Here is a 25,889-nt window from a genome sequence, read left to right on the forward strand (position 1 = left end):
ATATTTCTCACAAACTATAGTCTATGCATTAATAAAGTTAAATATTTAAATTTAACTTTATAAAATGGCTTTATCAATGCATAAAAAATCTTATCAATGATAAATAAGTTTTCCTGTCGATTTTAAACCATTACCATCGACATACCACTGTGACTGAATGTCCAACCATGTCCAAGATGACTTACTATAAATAGTAAGTATGCCCAAAGTTGCCTCAGAACCCCTCAGAAAGACCTGCAACTGAAACTATTTAGGCCAAATGGCCTCTAAGCCCCTTTAATGTCCTAGTTAGCCTACGGGACTGTGGGGAAATAGGGTAACGACAACATCATGCTATGAATGCTAGAAAGGGGACATTACACATAAGTATTCTATATATTCACTTCCAAGTCAAATACCATAGCACTGATAACATCAAATCATAATCTATAATGACAGGAACTAGACGCTATGTGTCCTTATTTTGAAGTAGGAATTTGAAGTTTGAATTAATTAATTGAATAATAGTTTCACAAACCAAAAAAAATAGAAATAAAATCTTTTAGAAAAAGAGGGAAAAGAGTTTGTGGAGCTATGTGGTATTTTTGGCAATAAGCAGCCACTGCTTATTTTCAACCCCTCCTCTTTTCCTCTAGCTTATTAGACAATTTAAAATGTCCATGATAACACAAAATTGCTTAAATTTAAGCATAAAACAACCTTGTTAAAAAAAGCCACTCCACAAAAGTAGGAAAAAAATCTAAATTTTCCTTTTGCTACATTTTTTATTTTGCATAGAAACAGTTTATTACTTAAAGTTTAAGCAAAAAATTGATTTAAGTTGTAGCATGGGGACATGGTGTTATAGCCAAACGACAATTTTCAAAGCAACTCAACAGAATATGTAGAATTAACCTATTTCAACACTTACCCAAAACAAATCTTATAATCTTGTTTCCAATTTTACTAAAAAGAATCCTTAAGAAGGTGCTCCAAGCCTTTAAAAAATATAAAAATAAGAACTTGAACCAAGCATATCGAAAATAAAGCTTACAAGTTTGTACGAAAGGTGATTCAAACCTACTCAAAATTAAGGCAAGATTGTCTAAACAAACCTTCAAAATTTAGGATGTGGATATCCTCCCTAAAAATTGCACCATTGACTAAATTTCAAAAAAATGAAAACAAAATGATTTTTTTTTAAAATCTTAGCATTTGATCTTCATGATCTGTATATTTTGTGATCGAAAATAACAAAATTTTTGAGAAAATTTCATTGTGTTTTCGTGAATCTGAAAAAGAATCATGTTTGACTTTTTTTTGTCTTTGGTGCATTTTGTCTCGAGATTAGCCAACACCCAAACTTTATCCAACAAGGATGATGCATGGTTGTTCAAAAAACACTTGAGATGTAATCAAAGCTTACCCAAAACAATCCTTAATAACCATATTCTCAATTACCAAGGAAATGCAAAATTTGACTGCTAGAAAAGCGAGCGTCTTAACCAGCACACTCAAACCATTGACTAATAGTGGTTCAGAGTGGGCCTAACCACTCTTAATCAATACCCTGAGACCAATGCATAATAGTGGCCCCAAGCTATTGGCTAAGAGTGTCTGGGACCACTCCTAGCCACTATTAGTCAATGGTTCCAATGTGTCGGTTAAGCCTGGCCTTGGTTCACGACGTAAAAAAAAAATATTAGCATACAAACCTAAAAATACATTATCAAAATTAATACATGTAACCAATGTTTTGAGAAACGTAAGTGTGTGATGCTTTGAAGAAGTGTACCGCATTAAATGAATAAGTTTCTAGAGATTAAATTTTAGACACAGCTAAAAAGTACAATCCTTTCTACAACATTGAAGGTGGGATACAATGACAAGAAAGAAAAGAACTTAAGCTCTGCTATAAACAACTTGAAAGACGTCAATATTCACATAATTAGTGCTCAGCTATGTCCAATTAGGCAGCTAACTGATTTTCCCAGCTTCACTTTTAATAGACAAATTTTGTAAACCACAGTATATAGTTTATGGTAGATGATTTGCATGATTACCAAGGTAGAAACTAATTCAGAGTAAAGAGCTGAAACGGGACTAAAAATATATGAAAAGTTCAAACTTGGATTCCAAAACTTATTAGATCCTTTTGACCGAGCAAACATGTTTTTATTGAACTGAATGATATTCTGCCTATAACATAAAACTAATCAGGCGTCAATGACTCCCAACCCTCGGATGAAACACTTGTTGCCGTTCAAAAGTTGCACTTGACAAAGGAATAAATAATAAACAATCGAAGATTAATTTTGTAAGGATTTTCCGTGCACAATTCTCTATGTCCACATCGATCCTGTTCTTGGGCTCATGCCAATTTTGATTCTTCAGAGTTGCTGCAGAATTTGGTAGTGGGCGAGACTTCCAATGGAAAGCTTCTCATATTCACATATCTCATCTCTACTGGAAACTTGGGCAGCCAATTCCAAGACCTTTCCCTCACATCATACGCAGCAATCTCCATGCTCTCATTTGCTCTGAAACATATCACATCTCCCACCCCCACGCATTCCAACCAATTCGAATTCGAGCTCCTCCTCAATTCCTCACATACACAACTCGGCATTTCTCCAATCTCTTCCCACTTATAATCCTCCTTGGCGATCTTCTGAGAATCTAACCCCCACAAAACTACCCTTTTCAACATGTGATTTTCTTCGATTGCCCTGATCACAAACACACCACTCTTACAACAAACAAGCCGAACCCACAAATTGTGGGTACCTTCTGCCATGGGCATTGCCACAATTGTGCTGATCCCCTGTTCAATGTTGTAGACCATCATTCCACCATTAGAAGTCATACCCAACAAATACCCCTCGAAGAAGAACATGTTTTCGTTTCTAATAACCACATCAGGAATGATCCCTACAACTTTCCATGCCTTGGAAGTCGAATTATATGCTTCAATTATAACCTTGTTGCTGCTGTTTCTTCCCACCACCATGACTGTATATTCATCCTTGTTATTCCCTGCTGGTAAAATTGCCTTGGCCATAAAGTTATTCACAGAAGCCATTTGTGGCAGTGTGGAGAACACTTGGGTAAGGGGATTGCAGACACAAAGCGTTGGGGAAGTATAGTCGAACCAAGAGAAATTGGTACTTATGTCTGCCAAGAGCAGCCCTGAAGAAGATCCTCTGAAATTGATGGGGCAATCGTTTGGAGTGAAAGACAGGGGAATAGTTCGCCAAGTGTGGGTAAAGAAGGAATAGAGAAGGGAGGGCAACTGGGTGTTGGAGGGGCAAAGAATGAGAAATGGCTGGCTGTTTCTTGCAATGGAATTCAAGTGTTCTGATGACAACAAACTATTCCATCCCCTGCAAACACTCCTGAAGCGGAAGAAGCAGTCCACTGGAAGGCATTCAAGTATTTTCTCCATCAGATGTTCAGGCAAATCTGACCATGTTGTTTGCTTGGGATCTCTGAGAGCACCCATTATCAAAACTAGAAATTGGTAATCTTCTTTCCGCCAAAAGCTTTTAGTACTGCCTTTCCTTTGTATCGGGGTCGCCTTCTATTATTGATTTTATCCCAAATAGAAATTGGTAAAGTATTTATAACTGCAGGAGATGCTTAATGTTGTTTGCTCTGAATAAGTCAGAAGTGGAGGCCAGGAATTGTTTGGTCTAAAACAAGACTATGAATAACTAGGTCAAATCAGACGGCCGGTCGTGCGGCGGGGAGTAGTTATATCGTAGATGGATAAAATTTAAATTAATAAAAGATAAGAATCCAGCAATACCTTTCGTGGTAGGTTCAAACATCTGATAAGACTCCGGATCAGGTCGCAATCGCTAAAAATAAGTAAATAAATAATAAAAATGGTTGATGCTTCTTCTCCGGTCTTATCTTTGACTCGTTCGATATGAATGAGTAACCCACAAACCTGAAGAGACAATCATAAAGTTGTTATTGGACCAGGACTTCTCTAGAGTAATATTCAAAATTATTATTTTTTAAATAATGTAGTGTGAAATACAACTCGTACAGTTTACATCCGTTCTAATCAGAGCCTTGTCTAAGAAATTCATCACTCTTTTAAGGGATAAGAAAAAAAGGTAAGGTGGTTTTATAGTCCACGACACTATGCCATAGTTTTTGGGTTTACATATGGTGACAGTGATATGGGACTACCTCGTACTCTTTTTCGAGAGGCGCTTGACGCTACAAACGAGGCGTACATACCCTACCCCCCAGTGGGATTTGAACTTGTGACCTCTCTTTCAAGAGTACAAGTTCTCCACCACTAGGCCAACTCAGGATGATGTCTATGTAGCCGAAAATATGTACCCGATGTGATAGTTATTTGAATTTATTAATTAATTTAAAACTCACATAGCCATGGTTCTCTGATTTTTAAATTAATTAATAAATTCAAAAAACTGTCACTTCAGGTGCATTTGTTCGGCTATTTAGCCAAGGGCTTTTTAAGGGGTCATGCACTTTCCCACTTCCGTCGAGAGATGACTCAGTCAAAAGTGGTATATATATAAAATAAAAAAGACATTTGATTGTAAGTCTATGCTCCAAAATTCACATTGAAGCCAAGGAATAGAATATGGTTAAAGATTCTTCTTTCATCCACAACAATGATGACGGGAAAAAAGTTAGGAAAGGCAATATGAAACGTTGCAAAAGTATATTTGTTTTTTAAGCAAAAAGAATTCAAAAAAATAGCTAGTTCGAATTACTCTTGGACAAATATAATAGGGAAAAAACAATCTACATATATTTCAGAATGATTATTTTTGTATATTACAATATGCATACACCTCTGGTGCCATTACAAAGTATTTGACACATCACACCCCGATATACCATTACTTTGAATTTTCAACCACCTAGAAAATCCAATTTCATCTTTACTAAGACCATCAACGCTCCTATAAAACCATTCAATGTCAACTATGTCTAAAAAGAAATAATTTCTTAACATGATTTTGGATTCCATAACAAGTCCATTAAATGAATTGTTACCATAAAGTGGCAAACCTTAACCAACTTGGCAAGAAAAACCATGGTTGACATAAACTATGATTTGGTGCAAGATTTTGAAGCCTTTTAAACAAAGTAGTAAACATGAACGATTTTTTGTTTTCAATTATCATGTTGATGTTCCACGATAATATTGTGGTAGATGAGTTGTTTTGTAATTAGAACAAACCCAATAGTTGAACACGTTTCAATGATTGTGATAGGAGTCATTAATTTGATACTTACGCTAAATCATAGAGTCAATTCTTGGCATTTTTAGCTCTTTTACATTCTAGAACTACAATCTAGAATACACGAGACCTACATACACATGCAACAACTTTCCTAACGGCTATTCATGGAAGTGGAAATCACCAAAATAGGGGATTGATTATGGTAATCCCTTTATAGCCACCCACACACACCAAATCTATAGCAAGTTTATTGGATACCAAATTCACAGCTTCAAATTTGAAAACTACATCTCAAGACCTTTTATGAAAAAGTCAAGCCAACTTGCCTATAGTACCCTAGGAAGATAGTGACTTCGTGGAATGACGTCCAGACACTTTTCCATCAAGTCAACCTATTCCAAAGACCTCAGTAGAAAAATAAGTTTATGGGTCTTTCTAGGTCTTTTATTTCATCTGAGAATATATAGTCAGATTCCAAAAATAGGTCCACGTCTACTATTTTTAGAGAAAAAAAGTCAATTTCTGAGCATATTTCAAGCTGTGTCTTTCATCATTCACTTTGTATTTTAGTATTTACCTATTATCATGCCTATATAATGGGTTGGTTGCATACATTTAGGATCTCTAATTATCTTTCTTATCTTGTTTAGCACCTATTGCTTTCACATTTGATACACTTAATCAAATAACATTGCATGAAAGATGCCTTGGTAGTGTACTTCCTTGATAATACTATGGTTTAGTATTGGCATCCCTCATCACACTTGGGTTTTTGTTGATCTTTACCTAGGTCTTATTGCTCGTGTTATGCTTGGAAGCCCCTCTATCTCTTGTATTGAATGGCTTAGGTCGGAAGTGTTAATCTTGTTACATCTAGTTTGCATTGTCTTATTCATTGACGTCATTTCCCCCCAAAATAAATGGTACTATAAAAATAGAATAATTAGTTGACTTCTAGCTTAAAGATTTGTGATGTAAGCATTTTAACTTGCATGGACAGAACTAATTTGGTTGAATTGATAAGATTTCCAACATGTTATTTTTAAAAAATATTTTTCATGTTTCTATTTTTACAAATTAAAGTTGGAGTGTGAATAACTTACAATCTCTTCTAGTATAGCATCGATCACATTGATAGAAAGCATTGGAATTGCATGTTTGATATATTTTTCTTTAACTTTTAAATCTTTTCTAACCCAATGCTACAAAGGATGATGTTTGTTTTCAAATTGTAACATTATTAAGCATCTATTCTTAACATTCATTTTGATTAATTTGGAGTTAGGAGAATGAATTATATGAAGTGTAGAATTTTGTGAAATGGCATGTTGGTCATTGAAGGCTAAGAATTATGTGAGTGTTTTGTTTATAAAATGAATAGAAAATGAATATGGACATATTAAAGTTTAATATTTGAGAAAAAATACTATAAAGATTATTATATATGCCTACAGGTCTTTATAGTCTGATTGTTGACATCGACTTTTGTTTTTATTAGTCCCTACCAAGGCATGAGACTATAGTTTTCATTGCACTTTGAAACATAGTATTATGTTATATTAATTTCTAACTAATTTTTCCTCTTTTGTGATTGGCCCTTTACACTTTAGTCAATGGTCTTTTCCTTTTTAAATAAGAAATTTTGGAAAAAAACTCTTGTGCCATTTGTTTAACAGTCAACATGCCTCATCTGTGCTTCCACATTTAGCATGAACCTCTAAACGTGGCATCCCATTTTATAGAAGTATCTCTGGATAAAATTTCATTCCTGTGATTTTTTAAGCTAAATTATATTCTTGGGTTAGCTCTACAATAAAGTTCAATATTGAATTGTCTTAACAATAGATAACATTAGCACACATCTTGTGAAATATAATATGTTAGGAATGATTGTACAGGGTCAATGACATAATAGAAAATCACCTCTGCTATGTAATTTTTGGACAATTGTTGCATCTATACTTGTATACAGGGTCCTTTAATGTACATTTAAGACAACCAATGTCAAAGACTCCACTGATAAATTATCCATGGCAAAAATCTACAAGTATATTGTTTCTATAATATAAATGCAACTCATTTTGTCCTTAGTTCTTGACATGGATTGTGTGCAAACTGGCCTTGTGATAATCTTTTTCTCGTGGATTCCCTTCCAAGTGCACTTTCAATCATTTGTTTTTGTATTTCTCATATGTGCTCCTTTGTTTTGTGTTTTTACATGGCTATGAGAAATTTGGATGATATGCCAACACTCAGTAGTTTTTATTTTTGTCCTAACTTTAGTTCTTGTGTCTCTCCAATCAACTCTTTTATCTTATCCCTATCTCTATTTTGCACATTGCAGGTCAAATATGGCACGTTGTATTGAAGTTTTCCTTTGAAAATTGTTGCAACCTACAAGACATCATCGATTGCCTTGGATTCCATTGCATTTTCTCTCCAATCTTCAAAATAATTTTTCTAGGGTTGATGAATGGAAACGTAGGTGTTAGACTCGATGCATGGCCAGACTAAGTCATAAGCTTCACATATTTAATCTTTTGTTGTAAAGTTCCTTGTCATATCTTTAGAAAAATCTTTAAAAATTCATAATTTCATAAAATTTAGCCAAAAGATTAGTAATAATTGTAGCTTCTTCTAGTCTTCTACATATACAACACAATTGGAGTTAGTGCTAGTGTGAAAATAGTCTTAAGATAAAATCAAAGTTAGTCTTAAAAAATAAGAATAGCGGTTATAAGTTTTAGGTTTGGAAGCATGGAACTATTTCGATTCTCACTTGTAGCAAAGCATATATCAATATTTTCAAATTTAACTTCAGTAACTCCCAAATAAACTAAGTTGTTTTAATATAATTGATTTAACATATGACTTTTTGTGGTTACTTTTTGTCCCCAAAAGCACATTTTCTGCCATATTTTTGTCATCTTAGCTCTGTTCCTTGTTCATTTTGAGGGTTTAATCTAATAGCTATGTGCCTAGTTTATTCTTAGGGTTTAGTCTCATGGATGATGTGTCTCCAAAAAGAACATATAAAGTCCTCTAGTAAGCACCTTCTCTTGCTACATTTAACACTACCATGTTTTCTTCTTAGCAAATGAATCAAATTACAATAACTTTTTATTCCTTCCTCGAACAACATCAGTCAGGAGAAACTTCTCCTGCGACATAATAAGAAGATTCTTCATGCTACATTCTACAATTGTTTTGACCTTTGGATGTATTTGCATTACAAAGGAAAAGGGTAACAATGGGAGATCTTGAGGGAGGTTTGTTTTTCACCATTTGCTCTTATTTTCCCCTTCTGACATACTTTTTCTTAGCCTTTAAATCTACAGTTCCATTTTCGTATTGTTTCATGTTTTTATTTATTGTTATATTTATTTTTGTGTGGACAATGTTTGTTGGCTACCAATTTTATGAGGATGCTACCAGCTTGACTTAAACCTGTAGCCAAAAATATATCTATATTTTTTCTTTCTAAATCAAATAGTGGAGTAACCTAGGGTACAAGGATAAACTTGGACATATTCTCTTGGTGGTTTAAAAGGACTAGTCTCAATTTAAAAAATTAAAATTAAAAATTTGTTGTTAGAATTTCAGCGCCTCTTGTAAGGTCCATATTATGTAAATCTTGAATATACAAACTTAAATTCTTTTTAATGATTTGTAGCAAGACAAAAATTAAGATCAACTACATTCATAGTTCTTCATTTCCTTATCTAGTTTCATGATGGAGGTAGCACAATCAAATTAATCTATTCATTAACCACGAATTTGATATGAAATTGAACCACTGGTGATTTGTTGGTTAGTAAAGTGTTGTTACAAAGTATGATTTTATACCAAAATGTTGGCCTCCAATGTTTAAGTCTTTTTTCCAGGCTGAGAGATCATTTTTCCTTGTGAAGTTTGGTTCCATGGTTATTATGATGGTTTGAGAGAGAAATAGAACCCATTCTCACCCACAAGTCCAAAATGCTCTAGTTGGGAGCATACATGCAACACCATAATGCACCTAGGCATCCAAACACATCAAAACCAACATCCAACCATTTTAAGAGATAATGGGTATCTTAGGATTTCTCCATTTCTACAAAACCAAAGGACAATGAATAGACAAATGAAACATTAGATTAAAAAAGATAATAATTTATAGAGCTCATGAGTAGATCCAATTGTATCTGTGATGTAGAATCGATAGAATTAATCTGAAATGTTTGTAACCATCATATTTAGACAAGTTAGGAGATATAGAACAAAAACACGTTATAGTAAAAAGTGAACTAGAAACATAGCCATACCTAGTATTTTGTATGAAGATTCTTCATAAGTTTATCCCTATGTTCAATAGAGCCAAATCACTATAGCAACTACTTGTTGCTTTCTAAAAATAATAAGGAATGTGTGACATTGAAGCATCAGTAAAAAATCATGATATTGTGTGATGGTATTAATGATTATCTTCCTTCTTTTAAAAATAATACTTAAAAAATATTGGATGTTACAATAGAAGCACAACGAGCCTTTCTTTATCCTCCCTTGGGTTTCAATCACATTTTACAACTAAAATTTTCACAACATAGGCTATCTATAAATTAATTGGTGGAACCTTTATTTAATTCCAATTCTCAATTTGGAGCTTAGAGCATGTTCCCATGCTGCTACGTAGTTTATGTTTACTAGCAATAGCTACTCACTGTTTTGTGGCACAATTTGTGGAGTTAGTAGCCCCATGGACCATAATATTTGCTACATAACTTTAGGTAGTACTCTAAATATTATTTTTAAATTACCAAATTTTAATCATTTCTCTTGCAAATAATTCTGAAAACTAAAATATAAGCAAATAAAAAGGGTATGAAAAAATGTGGTGAGGACATGTGTCATTTTTTTCAATAAATAGTTGTTGCTTATTTCTAGCCCCCCTCTTGTCCCACAGTATAGGGCATGTTCCCATGCCACTACTTAGCTTATTTTGGGTAGGAGTGGTTGTTCAACTTTTTGAGGAAATAATTGTGGAGTTGGTGGCCTAATGAATATATATTTTGTTGCTTATTAGTTCCTACCATAGGCATGATACTATAGCATTCATTGAAATGCTACTTTTTAATTTAGTTGTCCCCTCATACTAGTTTATTTTTCAACTACTCTTTATAGCTATAAAGTTCTAATATATGTTGCATTTTTTATAATTCGAAAGAAAATATTTATTTGACTTTTGATTGGATGTTTTATGCTATAGTAGGACTTTTGGCTTTTTGTGCACAAAACTCAATAAATTATTTTGGAAACTTTATGCATTTCACTTTGGAGATCAAAGAAAATAATAATAAATGTCAACCAATCTAACAAAAACTACAAATATATTCTTTAATAAAAAATGGATTGTTAAATATAGAACTCTCCAGAAATTTTGCATTTAATAATATAATACATTATGGAATTTTCCAAACATTTTTCATTTAATAATATAATATATTATAGAACTCTCTAAAAAAATTCATTTAATAATATCTACTCTCAAACATTCTCGACCTTTCAATGACTTTATAAGTAATTCCCTCACATTCTCAACATAACATTCCATTCTTCATTTTGTAATTGGCTAGATTATAGTTTTCCAAATTAGTAATTTACTGTATAATTTTTGGTATTCTTGGTTTCCACGTAGCAAGGATCAATGTGCTTTAGAGAAAAAAAATTATGGCTGGAAGTTTTCCCTGCTATGTATCACAATTAGTTGAATTTTTTTAAAGGTTTTGTATTTGGTAAACAATGTCTACAAATTTCATGGCTTTACAATATTTGATATGAATTTGGTATTTGATGATGGTATTGGGGTTTTTCCTCCTGCAAAACATGCTTGATAGATAGATTTTTATCACTGTGGAAAATATCTTGTACCTAAATTTTGTGATCTATGATGAGGGTTTTCTGTAGTGCCTGCCCCTAGTTCGCATTTTGTTATCGTTGTTGAACTCTTTTAGAGCTAGTTTTATGTTGTTGGTTAGCAGCATTTTTTTGAGAGTATCAGATATTGTGCTATGGATTTAGTTTATTATGTGATGAGATTACTTAGATTTTGCATTTCATGTATGCATGATGATTATTTTTAGTGTTTGCAGTTATTAATGATGATTAATAAGATGATTTATTATCATATGTGTTTTCTTATGGATACTTACCTCATACTTGCATGTGTATGGTGTGCATGTTTGCTTTGCGTGTTTGCTTTTGTATGGCATGTCTGATGTGGTTAAGGAAGAGAGTCATAGTCACCTGCTAGTCGGGATCTACATGATGCACCACTTCCTGCCATTGCCTGTTTAGTTTAGTATATATTGTGCTTGTACATGCATGGTTTTTATGCAAGTTGCAGGTACCGGGTATCGACTTCCCTGAATTTGCCAGGATGAGCGTACCCTATCATATTATCTCAATGATAAGAGAGGGGAGATAAATTCTCAAGTCCAAATCCCAACCTTTTAAGCCGTTTGTACTAATTGGAAAATTAAGACAAGTATCCGAGTTGAGTACCCTCCGAATGCATTAGATCACGTAATTCGTGATTTAAACCCTTGGTTTGATTTTGTATGTATTTTGGCTATGATGGGTTTTCATATTTTTACCTTATGAGTCTTTGATGTATTTTCTATTAATTAAGCCTAATTAAAAGATTTAATTAATGGAAAATTAATATGGTATTTTAATATTTATTTTATTTAATTAATTAAAAAATTAATTAAATAAAATAATTAAATTTGAAAATAAAAGTTAAAAGTTTAAATTTGGAATGTGACAATATTTATTTTAATAATAATATATTTGGAGTTCATTTTTAAATAAATGGCTAAATAATATTATTATTAAAGCTAATAAATATTTTAGCAATTAAGTTTTGGAAAATAAAATTTAAAAGTGAAAAATATATTAAAATAAATAAAAGATTTTAAATTTCATGTGACTAAAATATAAATATATTTATTTTTAAATAAGTGGAATTATTAAAGTTAGTGCATGAGATTTAGTAAATAAATAAATTAAATTAGAAAGAGTAAAGTAAATATTATATTAATTAATGTGCATTATTTTTAATATTTAAGAGTTTGCAAATTCTCGGGAGTTGTCATGTAGACAACACAGGAGTTTGCACTCTAAAAGTGCACTAGTTGTCTACACTTAGAAGTTAGCATTTTATTTGAGCACATGGTGTCTACAACCTTAAGACTCATCTAGAAGGTTGGAGAAGACTCATGCTTGGTTGTCATGCTTATCTTCTAGTTGTTTCTAGAGACACTCTAGATGCATCTTAGAGGCCTTTAAATTGAGGCTCTCCTAGTGTGTTTGGGACAAGCTTAATGGAAGCTACAAGCTTCAAGCTAAAATGGAAGCTTCAAAGCTTACATGCATTGGAGAAGCTCATATGCTTATATGTTTCTACATACTCTTATGCTTCTTCTAGCACTTCTAGTCACTTGGAGGATTTGATTGGCTTGGGTCATGGAGGAATTGTGAATGATGGAGAAGGAAGAGATTTTCTATGGACTTCTGAGGCATGGTGGATTAGCATCAGTGTCTAGGTGCACTTGTGATATTCACATATTCTCTTTGCACTATTTCTCTTCCTGTCTTCATCATGTCTGTTATATGTGTCTGAATACTCTCTGTGATTGAATCTACAATTTGAAATTGGAATCTAGATATTTTATTTGGTTGAGAAGAAAACAATAGAAAACCCTAGTTCCAAATGAGAAAGAAATTAGATCTTAATCGGGTTTGGGTTCGAATTTATATTGTGAAATTAGATAGACAAGATTTGAAATTAAAATAGAAATTCTAAGTTGAAAATTTGAATGGTTAGATGTAATCTTTCTATCAAATTATATTTGCAGATGCATATAGACAAACCTATTAGATGGATGAATGGGTAAATTTAGAGAACAATTACCTTTTAGGAGAAAATTTTAATTCATCACAAACTGCCTTGTCGTTGCCCCTTGGATAGACCCGAACTCAGTCATTCATAAATTTTTATCGTGATCGAATTTATTCGATCGCTCCAGTCAGAATTGGCGCAACTTGGCCCTCTCTAACATATTTCAATTTCAGCTTAATCCAACGGTTCATTAGGAAGATATGGCCCTCGTACTGGGACCATTTTATTCAAGGACAGATATTTCTCCATTTCCCATAACCAAGAGTTCTTTATGCTTAAACTTCACAAAAATAATATATCAAAGCATGAAATGAATTAAAGATATTATTGCAATCTTCCCTTATTAGAATCTTATTAATATGCATTAGTTTTATATGGTTTATTATCTAATCTAATTAAATCAAATTTAATTAAGATTAGTTAATAGTAGAAGAAGTGTAATTAATTATTAGTCAATCTAAGTAAATAGATTTTTAAATGAGAGAAAATTAAAAGAAAAAAGATTTTAATATAGTTTATATAGTGGACTTTTTATAATGTATATTAAATACTATTTAATATATATTAAATAATTTAGAGATGGTAATTTTATATTACGTTTTTAAATGAGGAGACTTTAATGATAATGGATTACGATTTAATTGACATGGAGTCACTGTTATAACATTGTTATAATTTGAATTACCATAGTATTATTAATACGTTATATATTATTAACTAAATTATTGATATACCTTAATGGTATTAAGAGTTAGCTAATGAAGCTTATGTAAAGTTCTCTAGATCGATTAATAATAGTTTTGATGAGTTTATTATTTATTAATGTTTGTTGGATCTAACAAACTATTAATAAATAATAATATAAATAGTTTAAATAGTTATCAATTAATACGATCAGAGTTAATCTAGAGAAAATTAGTTAATGATTGAAGTACTGTAAAAGATATTAATCAAATTAAATTGGTTAATAATTTGGAGGAGTATTAATTAATTGAATCAACGTACATAGGGGAAACTTATTTGAGATAATAATACTTGGTATTGGGGATTTATTATAACTTGTTATTATTAAAATATAAATGGGAACATTTTTGTAGAGTGACGAATGTGGTCATTATAGATTTATTAATAAGATTCCCAATATAGCTTGTTATTAAATATTAACAAGTTATTGAACTATGAATATGAATATTTGTATACTAGATTATAGTTAGTTATTAGTCAACTGATATTAATTGGAACGTTGCTATGGATATGTAATTATTAATTAAATTAATTAGAGTTAATTAGATTTAATTAATAATTAAGTTATGTAATAAAGTTTTAATTGATATGCTAATATCGATTCTTTTAGTGAAGTTGTTAAGTAATTACATCGAAGTTGACAAGTCGTACTCTCATGACTTGAATAATGACCTTAGATATTTTAATAAGTGAGACTTAGTAATATTTAATTGAGAACTATTAGAATGTTAATAGGTCATGGACGGTGTACCTATGTTAATTGATTGATTAAATTGATCATTTTATAATCTTCTTATTCGAAGATTAGTAATTGGCTCTCTTATAATGTAACGAATAATGATCCTTTGATTATGTCGAAAAAATTGAAGTAACATTAAAGAAGAGTCAATCAATTAGAATATGGATCATAGTTAAATAAAGAGAACAAGTTGATTAAAGGTCAATGATGATCAGTTTAATGAGTAAATAATTATCCTTAAGTTATTCTTAGAATGTAATTCTTAATAATGGAAGGATAATGCTATCGGGGAACAAATGGGTTGACTTGTAGGTCAAATGATGAAACTTAAGACACTTGAAGTATACTTGCAAACAAAAAACTAAACCTCTACACTTAACTCATCCATGTGATATTAGTAAACCAAAACATGTGTTTGCATTGTGTATTCTCTATGCTTCTTGTTTTGGGTTTTGGGTTGACTAGTGTTGACCAGTCCTAGGTTGTTACCAGAGGTTCGGGGGTTATGAGATGTGATGGTATGTTGATCTTATTTGGTCTCGATCTTTATAAATCCAACCATGGTAATGTGATCATATGCTCTATGAAATGCTTGTAATTGCTGATTGTTATTGTTCATCAGTCTTCATGTGTGAAGCTGAGATGTATTTGTATGAGACACTTGAGCTAATCATTTTTGAATCATCGATCAGTTATCCTTGGATTATTTTCTAGTCGCCATGATGGGACTGAAATGTTGATTTATTTCTTGATGATGTCATATTGTGACATGTTTGACTCAACCATTTTGGAGTCTTCGATCAGTATGATTTTGAGATATTCTTAGTTGCTTGTTGAGAACCAATGGATATTGTGATTTATCTTGAGATATATTTTGGTTATTGAGAATCAATGGATACTTATGATTATCAGTGATGCCTTCAGTTGCCAATAGAGAACTGTTGTGGTCATGATTTTCTATGGATGCTTTTTTAGATGCTCATGGAGATTTGATGATTCTTATCTTGGAGATTTGATGATTTTTATTATGGATATTTGATGCTTTTATGCATATTTGATGATTTTATTATGGATTATCTTTTGTGATTTTGAAATTTATGATTCCATGAGCTTAGGGTAGGTAATCTACTTGTAGTGTCGGGAAGTGGCTTGCAATGGGGGTCAGGGCCCTAAGTGGCTGCCAGGGTAACTCATTGTAAGTTTGGTTAATAAGTGATAACATTTACACACTAAATGGGGATTAAATGAACCTAAAAAGATAATTGTTTTGATGTTCTCGCCCATGCCTTGAGCGCTTGTACAGGCTAGGATGAGAGTAGTGAGAATGCATGGTTGCGACCATGCATTCCATAGTATGCCTCGTCAGTATGAGAGGATACTAATGGCCGCATGAGATCAGTATGGACCCGTGGAGTTTAGCTAACTGCCAGGGTAACTTGTACATGATAAATGCGATGACACTTTCCCACTTGCAAAGTAAGTTTCCTACATGTCATTGTGTGCCTCTGGGAATTAGATGTCGGTTTTGTGTTTGGAACCTTTGAGTTAGTATGCTTTTAGGATTCCTGGACTTAGAGAGTATTTATGTTATGTGGTTATGATATCCTGTTTGGGACTTGAGATTATCTCCTCAACACGGTGGGAGTGGACCACTTAGGTTCCACACGGTTGGGTGGTAGTGTATTTTCACTCTTATCATTTGAGATCCGTCTGAGACACCGTGGCTGATGCTTTCTTGGTTGGTATTTATCTTCATTATGTTCTTGGAGCATTATGATAGATGATATACCTTATGATGGATGTATTTATTGGTATGTTTCTTATATTGATGATTTTCATATGTTAGATGATGTTATCCTATGATTTATTTTGCATGTTAGTAGGATGTTTTTAGGAGTGACATTTCTACTATGTTAATAGCCGATGATCTCTTCGGTGCTTAGGAATGTTACGCATGGAGGGCTGGCTAAGATCCACGATGGTCTAATGATGCTATTTACGGTTGGGAGGAACCGTGCACTTAGTTATTTATGTTTGTGATGTATGGTTATCTCTTATGATGGATGTTTATATCTTTTGTGATGATGTAACATGTATGGTTTATGGTTTCATTATGTTATTGCATCATGGATTAATATTAGATGATGATGTACTTTATTTACATAGATGTATATTCTTTTAAGTTTTTCATACCTTGTAACATGTACAGTGGATGATTGAGCTAAACTAAAATGTAATTACAAAAAAAAGGGCACTTGTATATGGTTTAAGAATGTTGAATGTATCATTGTTATTTCATAAGGATGGGATGTTAGATGAATAGTTAATTTAGAAGTGATACAACATTAAGGGATCTTTAAAGAATGTAACTATTATGTATGTTATGCTTACTTTCATTTGAATTGTTTCTATTGCTTCCGCAAGTGTTGTGAATGGTTTATCTTTCATGTTTAAAAAAATAAAAATTGTTTGGTAAACTTAGTGAAATTTTAGATTAATTCTTTGGATCCCTTGGTGGGGCATTACATTTTCACTATATTTATTTACAATTTTTTCCATTATAGCCATGGAGATGTGGATTTCTTTAGTCCTCTTCCTTAAAAATAACATGAGGGTTTCTAAGTTTTTATGATACCTTTGCTGATTTGACTCTCAATCTAAGTATTTCCTATTTCATAGTCCTTAGCTAACAAATTTGGGTGTTGTATTACTTCTTATCATCTAGTATTTACCAATAAATAATGAGCACTTGTACTTTGATATCTCTAGAATTGAACAACATTAAAATTTGGAATGAAAGATATTGATGCAGGAGCATCCAATGGTGTAAGGGCAATCATGTATCACCCAAAAATATGCTTAGTGTTAGTTTCTATTTAAAGTGTTTTCATTTTTGGATACCCATTTGGGTCAAATAAAGATTCCAACTCTCATAGTTCCATTATCAATTTTTTGGGTTAGAGTTTTTGAGCACCTTGGGATATGTGCCAATGCAAAAAATAGGTTATTTTATAATTGAGCCATAATTATAATGAATTAGAGGGTTTAAGTTGGAGGGATGATTATAATTGTAATTTAAAGAACTCCAAAAAAGGAATCAAGTCAAAAGGCTTTACGGTTTGAAAGTTATTGTAGTTTTAAGTTGCCTGGAGACCTCCTAAGAGCATTTCAAAGTCAAATTTGAGGCACTAAACAACCTCGTACGGGCCCAAAAAATGGGGGATGAGAAAAGCTGGTCCATACGCCTATAGAATGCTTAGAGAGATTTTTGGAAATGTAAATGGTTTGTCAATCGAAGTCTTGAATCAAAAGTTATGTCTCCTAAAAGTTGGACTACTATTTCTGGATTCTTCTAATTTTACACTGACTTTTGATGAGTTTCTCTAGAACCTTCTATTTTGGTGGTGGATACCAAATGGAATATTCTAAAATGTATTCCTAATCCTAAACCTAATTTGGGTTACTTAAGGACATTTCAGGCATTGTTAAGGCAATTTTTGGTGGAGTTTGGGAGAAGTTACTGTGAGAAGGGTTTCTCTAGAATTTGATAACATTGTAAGCCCATAGGGCATGTTGTGGAGTCTATTTTTTTTGTACTGGATATAATGGCATATCACTTCTAATAATAATATTTCCCTTTTGCTCTTGCATCCATTTTGTCTTGGGTTGTGTCCACATTAGATATTCACGTGTGAATGAAGAAGCTGAAATTAAAAAACAAAATTAAGATTGAACCTTTAGAAGAAGAAGAAGAAAGTTGTTTTATAAATTATCTTAGATAAGATGCATAAACAATACTAGAAATTTGAAAGAATTGTTTGCCACCACAACAAAAATTCCTAGATCCACAAAGTACATAAGAACAAATTCTAGCCATATCTAAAATTAGATGGCAAAATTTAGATCACAAAGAGGATATACAAAGCATATGTGCATCTTATTGCATTCTATCTTAATATATCATATAAAATTTTGGTAAGTTTTCCAACTCTGTTTTATAAGAAAATATCATTGTTTATGATTTTCTATTTTTTTAAACTTAAATATTATCTATTAATTTTTTGGATATTTTATTAGAAGTAATATTATTTGTTGGACAAGTTAAATATTAACACTAGAACAACACTCTCTTAACAACACTATGGTGGGTGAAAGGCATCACAGATAATTAGAGTTTGTAGGGAATTTTCCCTGCTCTTAACAATAGTATGGTTGGTGAAAGGCATCGTAGAGAGCCAGAGGATGAAGTGGCGAAATGGAAAAGGAGGTTAAATGTTTGGGAGAAGCTGAGGGAAGGTGGCATTTCAACTTACATTGAGAAATTGCATGGTTGGAACCCTAAGGTTACTGAACTTATGGTCATGTCTTGGAGAGAATGGAAAGTAAATATTGACAGAATTTATTTCCAAGTTAACAAAGGTGTTATTGTGGAGGTCACTGACTCCCCTTCCAAGGACATTAAATTCTTTAGGGATAAGAAAGTTTCCCTCAATGTTGTTAAAAACTTTGCCAAGAATGCCGAGGAGATGAAAGATTTGGTGAAGATGGGAGCGTACTATGAACCAACTTCAATTAAAAAACTATGGAGGTTCATCCTTGAGGCGATCAACTCTTACATTACGTTGGACATAGGTATGGTAGTGTTCGTACCCATCAGTTTTTCATCCTTAAGCACTTCAAGTATGGCACTAAGATCTCCATCCCCTACTACCTCTTCTTCTCTGTAAATAAGAATATCATGGGATATAAGAAGAAATCATATGCTAACCTGGCTTTCCATGAGGGCCTATTGTTATTGATTTATGAGAAGTTTAAGGCTTAAACCCATGGCAGATCCATAGCTCATAAAGTGGAGTCTCAGAGGACATAGAAAGCTCCTATTTCCCATTTGACATTGAGGATAAAGTTGGGCTTCATTCGGATGATGAAGAGGAGGTGGCCAAAATTATAAAGGATATGGGTAAAAACAAGAAGAAAAAGGTTGGGAAAGGCTTGATGGGTAAAATTATTAAGTCTGACGTTAATTCTACTGAGGACTATAATGAAGAGGATGAGGGAATGGAAATGGAGGAAGAGAATAATGTGAAAGATGATGGTACTATTGTGGTTTCGCAATGCACTCCCCATTTCTCCTAGAAATGGGGACCCCCTAGTATTTTTTTTCTTTTTTAGACCCCTAGTCTAGGGTCTGAGTAATTTTTAGGGCTCTACTTAGAGTCTAGGTCATGTTTGGTCCTTTACCTAAAAAATCCATCTACTAGAATTGAAGAATTTGGAAAAGAATGGTGATTTTGTGTAAAAGGTGTGCAGTGGCATACATGTGCACCTCCTCAAGGCGCATAAGTGCACTAATTGCGCAAGCACACACTTTTCCCCTTTGGAGTTGTGCACATGCATAGGTATGCACCCCCAAAGGGTGCACTTCATCCTGGGCCTATAAAAGCCTATGACCCCTCTTCCTTACTCATTCTTCCTCCTCCAACATTTGTGAGTGCACCTACACACCTTTAGGGGTGCACCAAACATCCTCAACTTGAACACACTAAACTAAATCAAAACACATTAAGGTGCGCATATGTGCACCTGTCCAAAGTGTGCATGTACACACCTTTATTCAAAAACCTTCAAACTAAAAAATCAACTCACTTAATAACCTCAAAGGTATTGGTATGCAAATGCACACCTTGTCAAGGTGCGCATCTCTACACCATTTTTTTACTCAAGACATATAAACAAACTATAAGGGTGTGCACATGTGCACCCCATGAAGGTGTGCACATGTGCACCCCATGAAGGTGTGCATGTATGCACTTGTTGCACAATCAAAGGAAACTTAGCCAAGTCCCCATTGCACGTGTAATGTGCGTAGTAGTGCACATGCACATGTACACACCCTATCTGGGTGCACACCTACGTAGGTGCACAACTACATGCAAATGACTATTTTTGAGTCATTAAGTGCACCTACCACACTATGAAGGTCTGCGAGGTGTGCTAAAATGCATTTTAGAGCTCTTTAAGGGGAATTGAGCTAATTTTCCAGTATTTTGGGGTTTTGGGTCTAGGTTTTTAGCAATTAGGGTTTTGTTAGGGTTTAATTTTCATCAGACTAATGTGTTTATGTTTTGTGTAGATAAAATGGCTTCCACATCATCCTCACTCACAGAGAAGATTGCTCCAAAACTAGTTGTCTTCAAGTTTCAAGGGGCACCTCAGAAATCATGCTTTTAGGATGCACATTTAGAGATTAGAGATACTGAGTAGGGACACATAGATTGGAGCTCATTGCTAGTACTTTACAACAAGCCTAAGGAGAGGTCTCTAATGGTCTCAACACTTTTAAGATCAAGCTTGGTGAATGTGGTCTCACATCCCACATCAGTGCAATCTTTAAAGCTTGTCATGGTCTTGGTAGAGAATTATGTGTTAGAAGAAAGAGTTGTGAAGAGTATAACAAGGAAGATAGTCCTAGATTTAAGACTAAGAAACATTGAGAAAGTTTTCCATCCCGCGAGAGCAGATCAATATGTGAAAATCACCTATCATCAAGCATAAAGATGGTATAGGGATAATGAAAAGGAAGCTATAGAGATCATAGAATTGTCATTCTTGATTGATAAAACACTGATGAGACAAAGAGAAGGCAAGGTAGATATGACTAGAGGATACATGAAGGATGACATCAGATACTCCATTATGCTTCTGAGTAGGGTTATGGGTCTACCGGTAGTTAGGAACCTGAAAATTTGAATGGTACATTTCATCAAGACCATCAAAACAACCAAAATGCCAATTGATTGGACAACAATACTTAGTGAAAACTTAGATGAGAAATTGGTAGGTGTCAAAGCTAACCTCAAGTTTTATATGACATCATACTTGGTGTATTTATTGGTAGCAAGGACAACTAACTATCCAAGATTGTATAAGAAGGGAAGAATTCAAGATGCTAACACCTGTTCTTATGTGGTATATCCCCAACTAGTAAAGAAGAAGCTCTCAAATCAGAGCAAAGAATATAGAATAGTGAATTATGCTTTCATTTTTGAAATCATCTAGTTCGTTAAGGGTGATTATGCTAAGAGGATGTCAATAGAGGCATCAACAAGGATTGTAGAGATTGGTGCCTATTACATCTAGTTTGAGATATTCACCTACCTAAGGGTAGCAAGTATAACTGTGAATCTAAAGAAACTCCCAAGATATCCATCAGACAAGTTCATTTTACTAGAGATTGCAAGATAACTCACATCTGCATATGATAGGGTGAGGAAACAACATAAGAAGACTTTGGTATGGCCCATCACTATAGGTCCATTTGAAGTTGAGTAGAAATAGGATATCATGAACTTTGATGTAGAATGGGATCAATATCTGTTGGAGAACTACAACTCCTCTTGTCTATTTTTTGACAATATTGGCACAGTTCGAATTTTGGTAGGAAAACAATTTGGTCATGAAGATGCAATAGAAGATCATTGGATGAATGCAACAGTTGACTATGATATCTGAATTAGGGATTATTGTAGGATAACTCTATATCTGGAAGGAAGTGTCTTGAAGATAAAGATCCCAATAAAGGTTGTCCAATAAGACACTCAAGATGTCTTGGATCCCTTATACAATCATGACAAGATATTTGATAGGAAACACTCAAGATGTCTTGGATCCCTTATACAATCATGACAAGATATTTGATAGGAAAATCATGAATGCAAAGGTTGAAAAGTAAGAGAATGTAGATATCAATCATAAGGCGAGACATATAATTCAAATGACAAGGGACTAGATCAAGAAACCCTTTAAGATGGACCCAATTCCTCTGACTATCACATTCCAATAAGCCACAACACACCCAATAAAGGGTAAAGGTGCAAAAGTAACAATACCAACTTCCCCTGTGCATTCTCCAGTCAGGCCAGAAATGATATATAAGCATGACAGGAAAGTTGGTTACTTCAGGGAAGACAAAGGAAAAGAAAAGAAAAGAGGAAAATAGATTCTCCTAAGCAAGTTGAGCTAGAAGCTAAACAACCTCAAGCTCAAGAAGCAACTCAAGCACCTAAGAACCAAGAGCCTCAAAATGAAGACACAACTCAAGCTTAGGATATTCCATAGGTGCCTCCACTAGAATAAGAACAAGAACAACAACCAGAGTAAGAAGCACATGAGGTATCCCCACTTGCACAAGAGGAACAAGCCTCTCCTTCACCTACTAAGAAAGTTGGGGTTGGACCTACTTTCAGAAGGACTAGAAGGCAGAAGATACAAATAAAGGTTATACCTATTCCTCTAGTCCTAGAAACCATCCATGAGGTAGACAAAGAGGATGAAGAAGATGAAGAAGATAATCTATCATTGAATCAAAGGAAACACTTGGCAAGGGTTACCCAAGAAGAGAAAAGGAGAGGCTCCACCATCACGTCATCATTTATTTCCAAGTAGCCTATTGAGGCTACAACTTCAGAAGATGTGTAGCAATAGTGGATAGACCAACAAGAGGGGTAGGGAACTAATATTTTTAACATATCTGGTTTTGACTTTATGCTAGTAGGGACTAAAATGGTAGGTGATAAAATACAAGATACACCCACGAACCAACCTTTGGGAGAGGATTGGAATCAAATGCCACCTCTACCACAAGGATCTTTGGGTACCTCAACACCATCATTTCAAGATTTATCATTTTTGGACAAAGGATCAGCCACTTCCCTCCCTCCTATCAATAAAGAAGAGAGAGAGGTGCGTGAAGAAGAGCCTAAATAGAGACTAGCTAATGAAGTATCCAAGGAAGGACAAATACTTGAAGAACCTCAGCAAACTTCCCAAGATATAGAGGCGAGGACTTTTGATACTAAAAATGTAGGGACACCAAATTTAGATCTCTCTCTAAAGGATAAGACTCCAGAAGGGAGGGATAAGGGAAAAGTGCCTATTGGAAAAACCTCCTCTTCAACCAAATACTTGTCTCCTATGGGCACTACACTAGCCTGGTTGAAGAGAGAAGTTATAGTCAAACAAAAAAGTGAGAGCTAAACTTGAATGAAGAGGAGATTATGGATGTGCTAGTAGAAGCCATCAAGAGGCCTGAGCCACCTATGGGTGATATGCAACAATTAACCTTCATAATGAAGAATAGGGATCAAGACCTACTTACTCACATAGCCATTCCTCCTCCACATGCTAAGAATAAAGATTTGACTCCTAAGGACTATCAGATTACATAAGTCCTATTAGGAAATCCCATAGTAGACATAGCTAAAGTAATGGTCACTATGGGTGTTAGGGAGGTGTTTAGGCATTTTGATGAAAATGAGAATGAATTGATAAAGTTGCACAAAGAAAATGAACTACTAAGAGGATATTTGCATGGAATTTTAGGTCCGTTAGATCAAGACCACCCAAAGTTTACTCTTGTTGCAACACTAGAAAGGAGAGATAAGGGAAGTGTCCAAGTTGATTCATTTTTTGGAGCATGTCAACAATGACGTGACAATTTTGAGCAAAAAGTTGTAGAGACAATACAAGCTAATTTGAACATGTTGCATAATGTTTAGTCCAGTGCGGAGAAACTGGTATCTATAGTAGACCAAGATTTTGGGCCCATGGATGAGGTAGATACTTGGGGAAAAGACCTCCAAGCACTTCAAATAATAAAAGGTCAGAGGTATCATACACTCACAGAAGTGTATACAATAGATGAGATTGAAAAATTGGAGGATTGAATTGAGAAGATAGCTACTAGAAATAAGGTCATAGAAGAACATCATGAAGATATTTAGAAGTTAAAAGACTAGTCTCAAGAGAAATTTTTTGATTCAGATAGGTATTATGATGCTATTTCCATCGAGATTTTTGAAGATGATTCAAAGATGAAGCTCAAGTCAGTGCAGAAGTGGTTGAACAATTCCAAAGAACTTTTGAGGATGCTTTGTCAGATGAAGATATTAGGAAAGCATTCAAGAATGAAAAGGTATTGTTGAAACTTGATGATAGACTTGATGATTGATGTTGATTAGGATTTTGGTAAGGGACAGGAGACCCTGCTCTACGCCCAGGTGGAGAGAAATGAGGATTATGGTACATAAAAAACCACTCGAACTTTCAACTATAAGGGTGGGAAAACGGTGTAGAGGAACTTTGAAACTCAAATTGCGAAAATGGGCATTGTGAGAGAAACTATCTAGCCCAAGGTATTGGAAGGAATCAATGGTAGAACTCATTTGGAGGAAAATATTGATCCAGCCATGGTGATTCTTAGTGACAATGCTAGGGAGGTGGGGATAAATCTCCTCAATAATGCCCAGAACAACATGGTGGACAACTTTTAGTTTATCAAGTGGATTTTTCATGAAACAGAGGAGATAAAGAACATGTTACAGGTCTGGAAAGGAAGGAAGGGGAAGAAAAGATTGATAGAATAAGAAATCTAGATACCATGGTTACTAAGATGGAAAAAAGAATGGAAAGGATGGAGAGATCTCTCCACAAAACTGCTAACCAAAGTCTCAATATTATCAAAGGCTTAAATGATAATATCAAATAGCTGCATTCTATGACGGAGGTTAGCACAAGGGTAAAAGATGATATGGAAATTAAGGATAACAGGGTAACTAAAGAGGATGTCAACCCCCTGGTTGAGAGCCCAAGCAATAAAATAAGATCGAACAAGAAGAAGAGGGAAAGGGAGGACTCTCTAGATGACATACAACTGACGAGTGAAGTGACATGTACCATAGAAAAGCTAGAGCTTAAGATTGTTGAGTTGGTCAAAGATATGGTGCCCTGATGTTCTTCTAGCTTTTTTGTTTTTCCTTTGGTTTTTTGTTTGCTAGGCTTGCTTGCTCCTTCAGAGTCTGTGTTTTCTTTTGTCAAGTTCTAGTGGCCTTTTATGCCCTATTGTTTCTTGTTAATTTTCTTTATGCTTAGGACTTAATGATGGTTTATTTTGTTTACTGTTAGGTTTTAGGCACTCGTTAAAGCTTGTTTTACTTAATAAAAAATACTAGAACAATATTTGGAATTATTAGATTAAGTAATAATTTCAATAAATGAATTTTTTTAATTATAACTTTTGACTAATTACAATAAAATAAGTATTAAGACATTTCTATTTCTTTTACAAAACAATATCATTTCATTCTATATTAATGGAAAAAAATACATTATACAATATCTTTCTATTATGTTTTCTTGGAAAAAAAAATCAAATTATACACTAACCTTTCATTCTATTCTTATGAAAAAATTACAT

At 33.7% G+C, this 25,889-nt stretch overlaps 1 protein-coding gene across 1 annotated transcript; it reads right to left on the reverse strand.

The window, feature by feature from the left end:
• Nucleotides 1-2,132: 2,132 nt before the first annotated feature.
• Nucleotides 2,133-3,557, reverse strand: LOC149535970 (F-box/kelch-repeat protein At5g15710-like). Its single transcript, XM_089803930.1, has one exon. The coding sequence runs from the start codon at nucleotides 3,479-3,481 to the stop codon at nucleotides 2,351-2,353; it is 1,131 nt and encodes a 376-aa protein (XP_089660056.1). The 5' UTR covers nucleotides 3,482-3,557; the 3' UTR covers nucleotides 2,133-2,350.
• Between the last annotated feature and the right edge of the window lie 22,332 nt (nucleotides 3,558-25,889).

Source organism: Cupressus sempervirens, chromosome 10, assembly GCF_028749045.1.
Source record: "Cupressus sempervirens isolate cs-2001-9-10 chromosome 10, ASM2874904v1, whole genome shotgun sequence".
Classification (NCBI taxonomy): domain Eukaryota; kingdom Viridiplantae; phylum Streptophyta; class Pinopsida; order Cupressales; family Cupressaceae; genus Cupressus; species Cupressus sempervirens.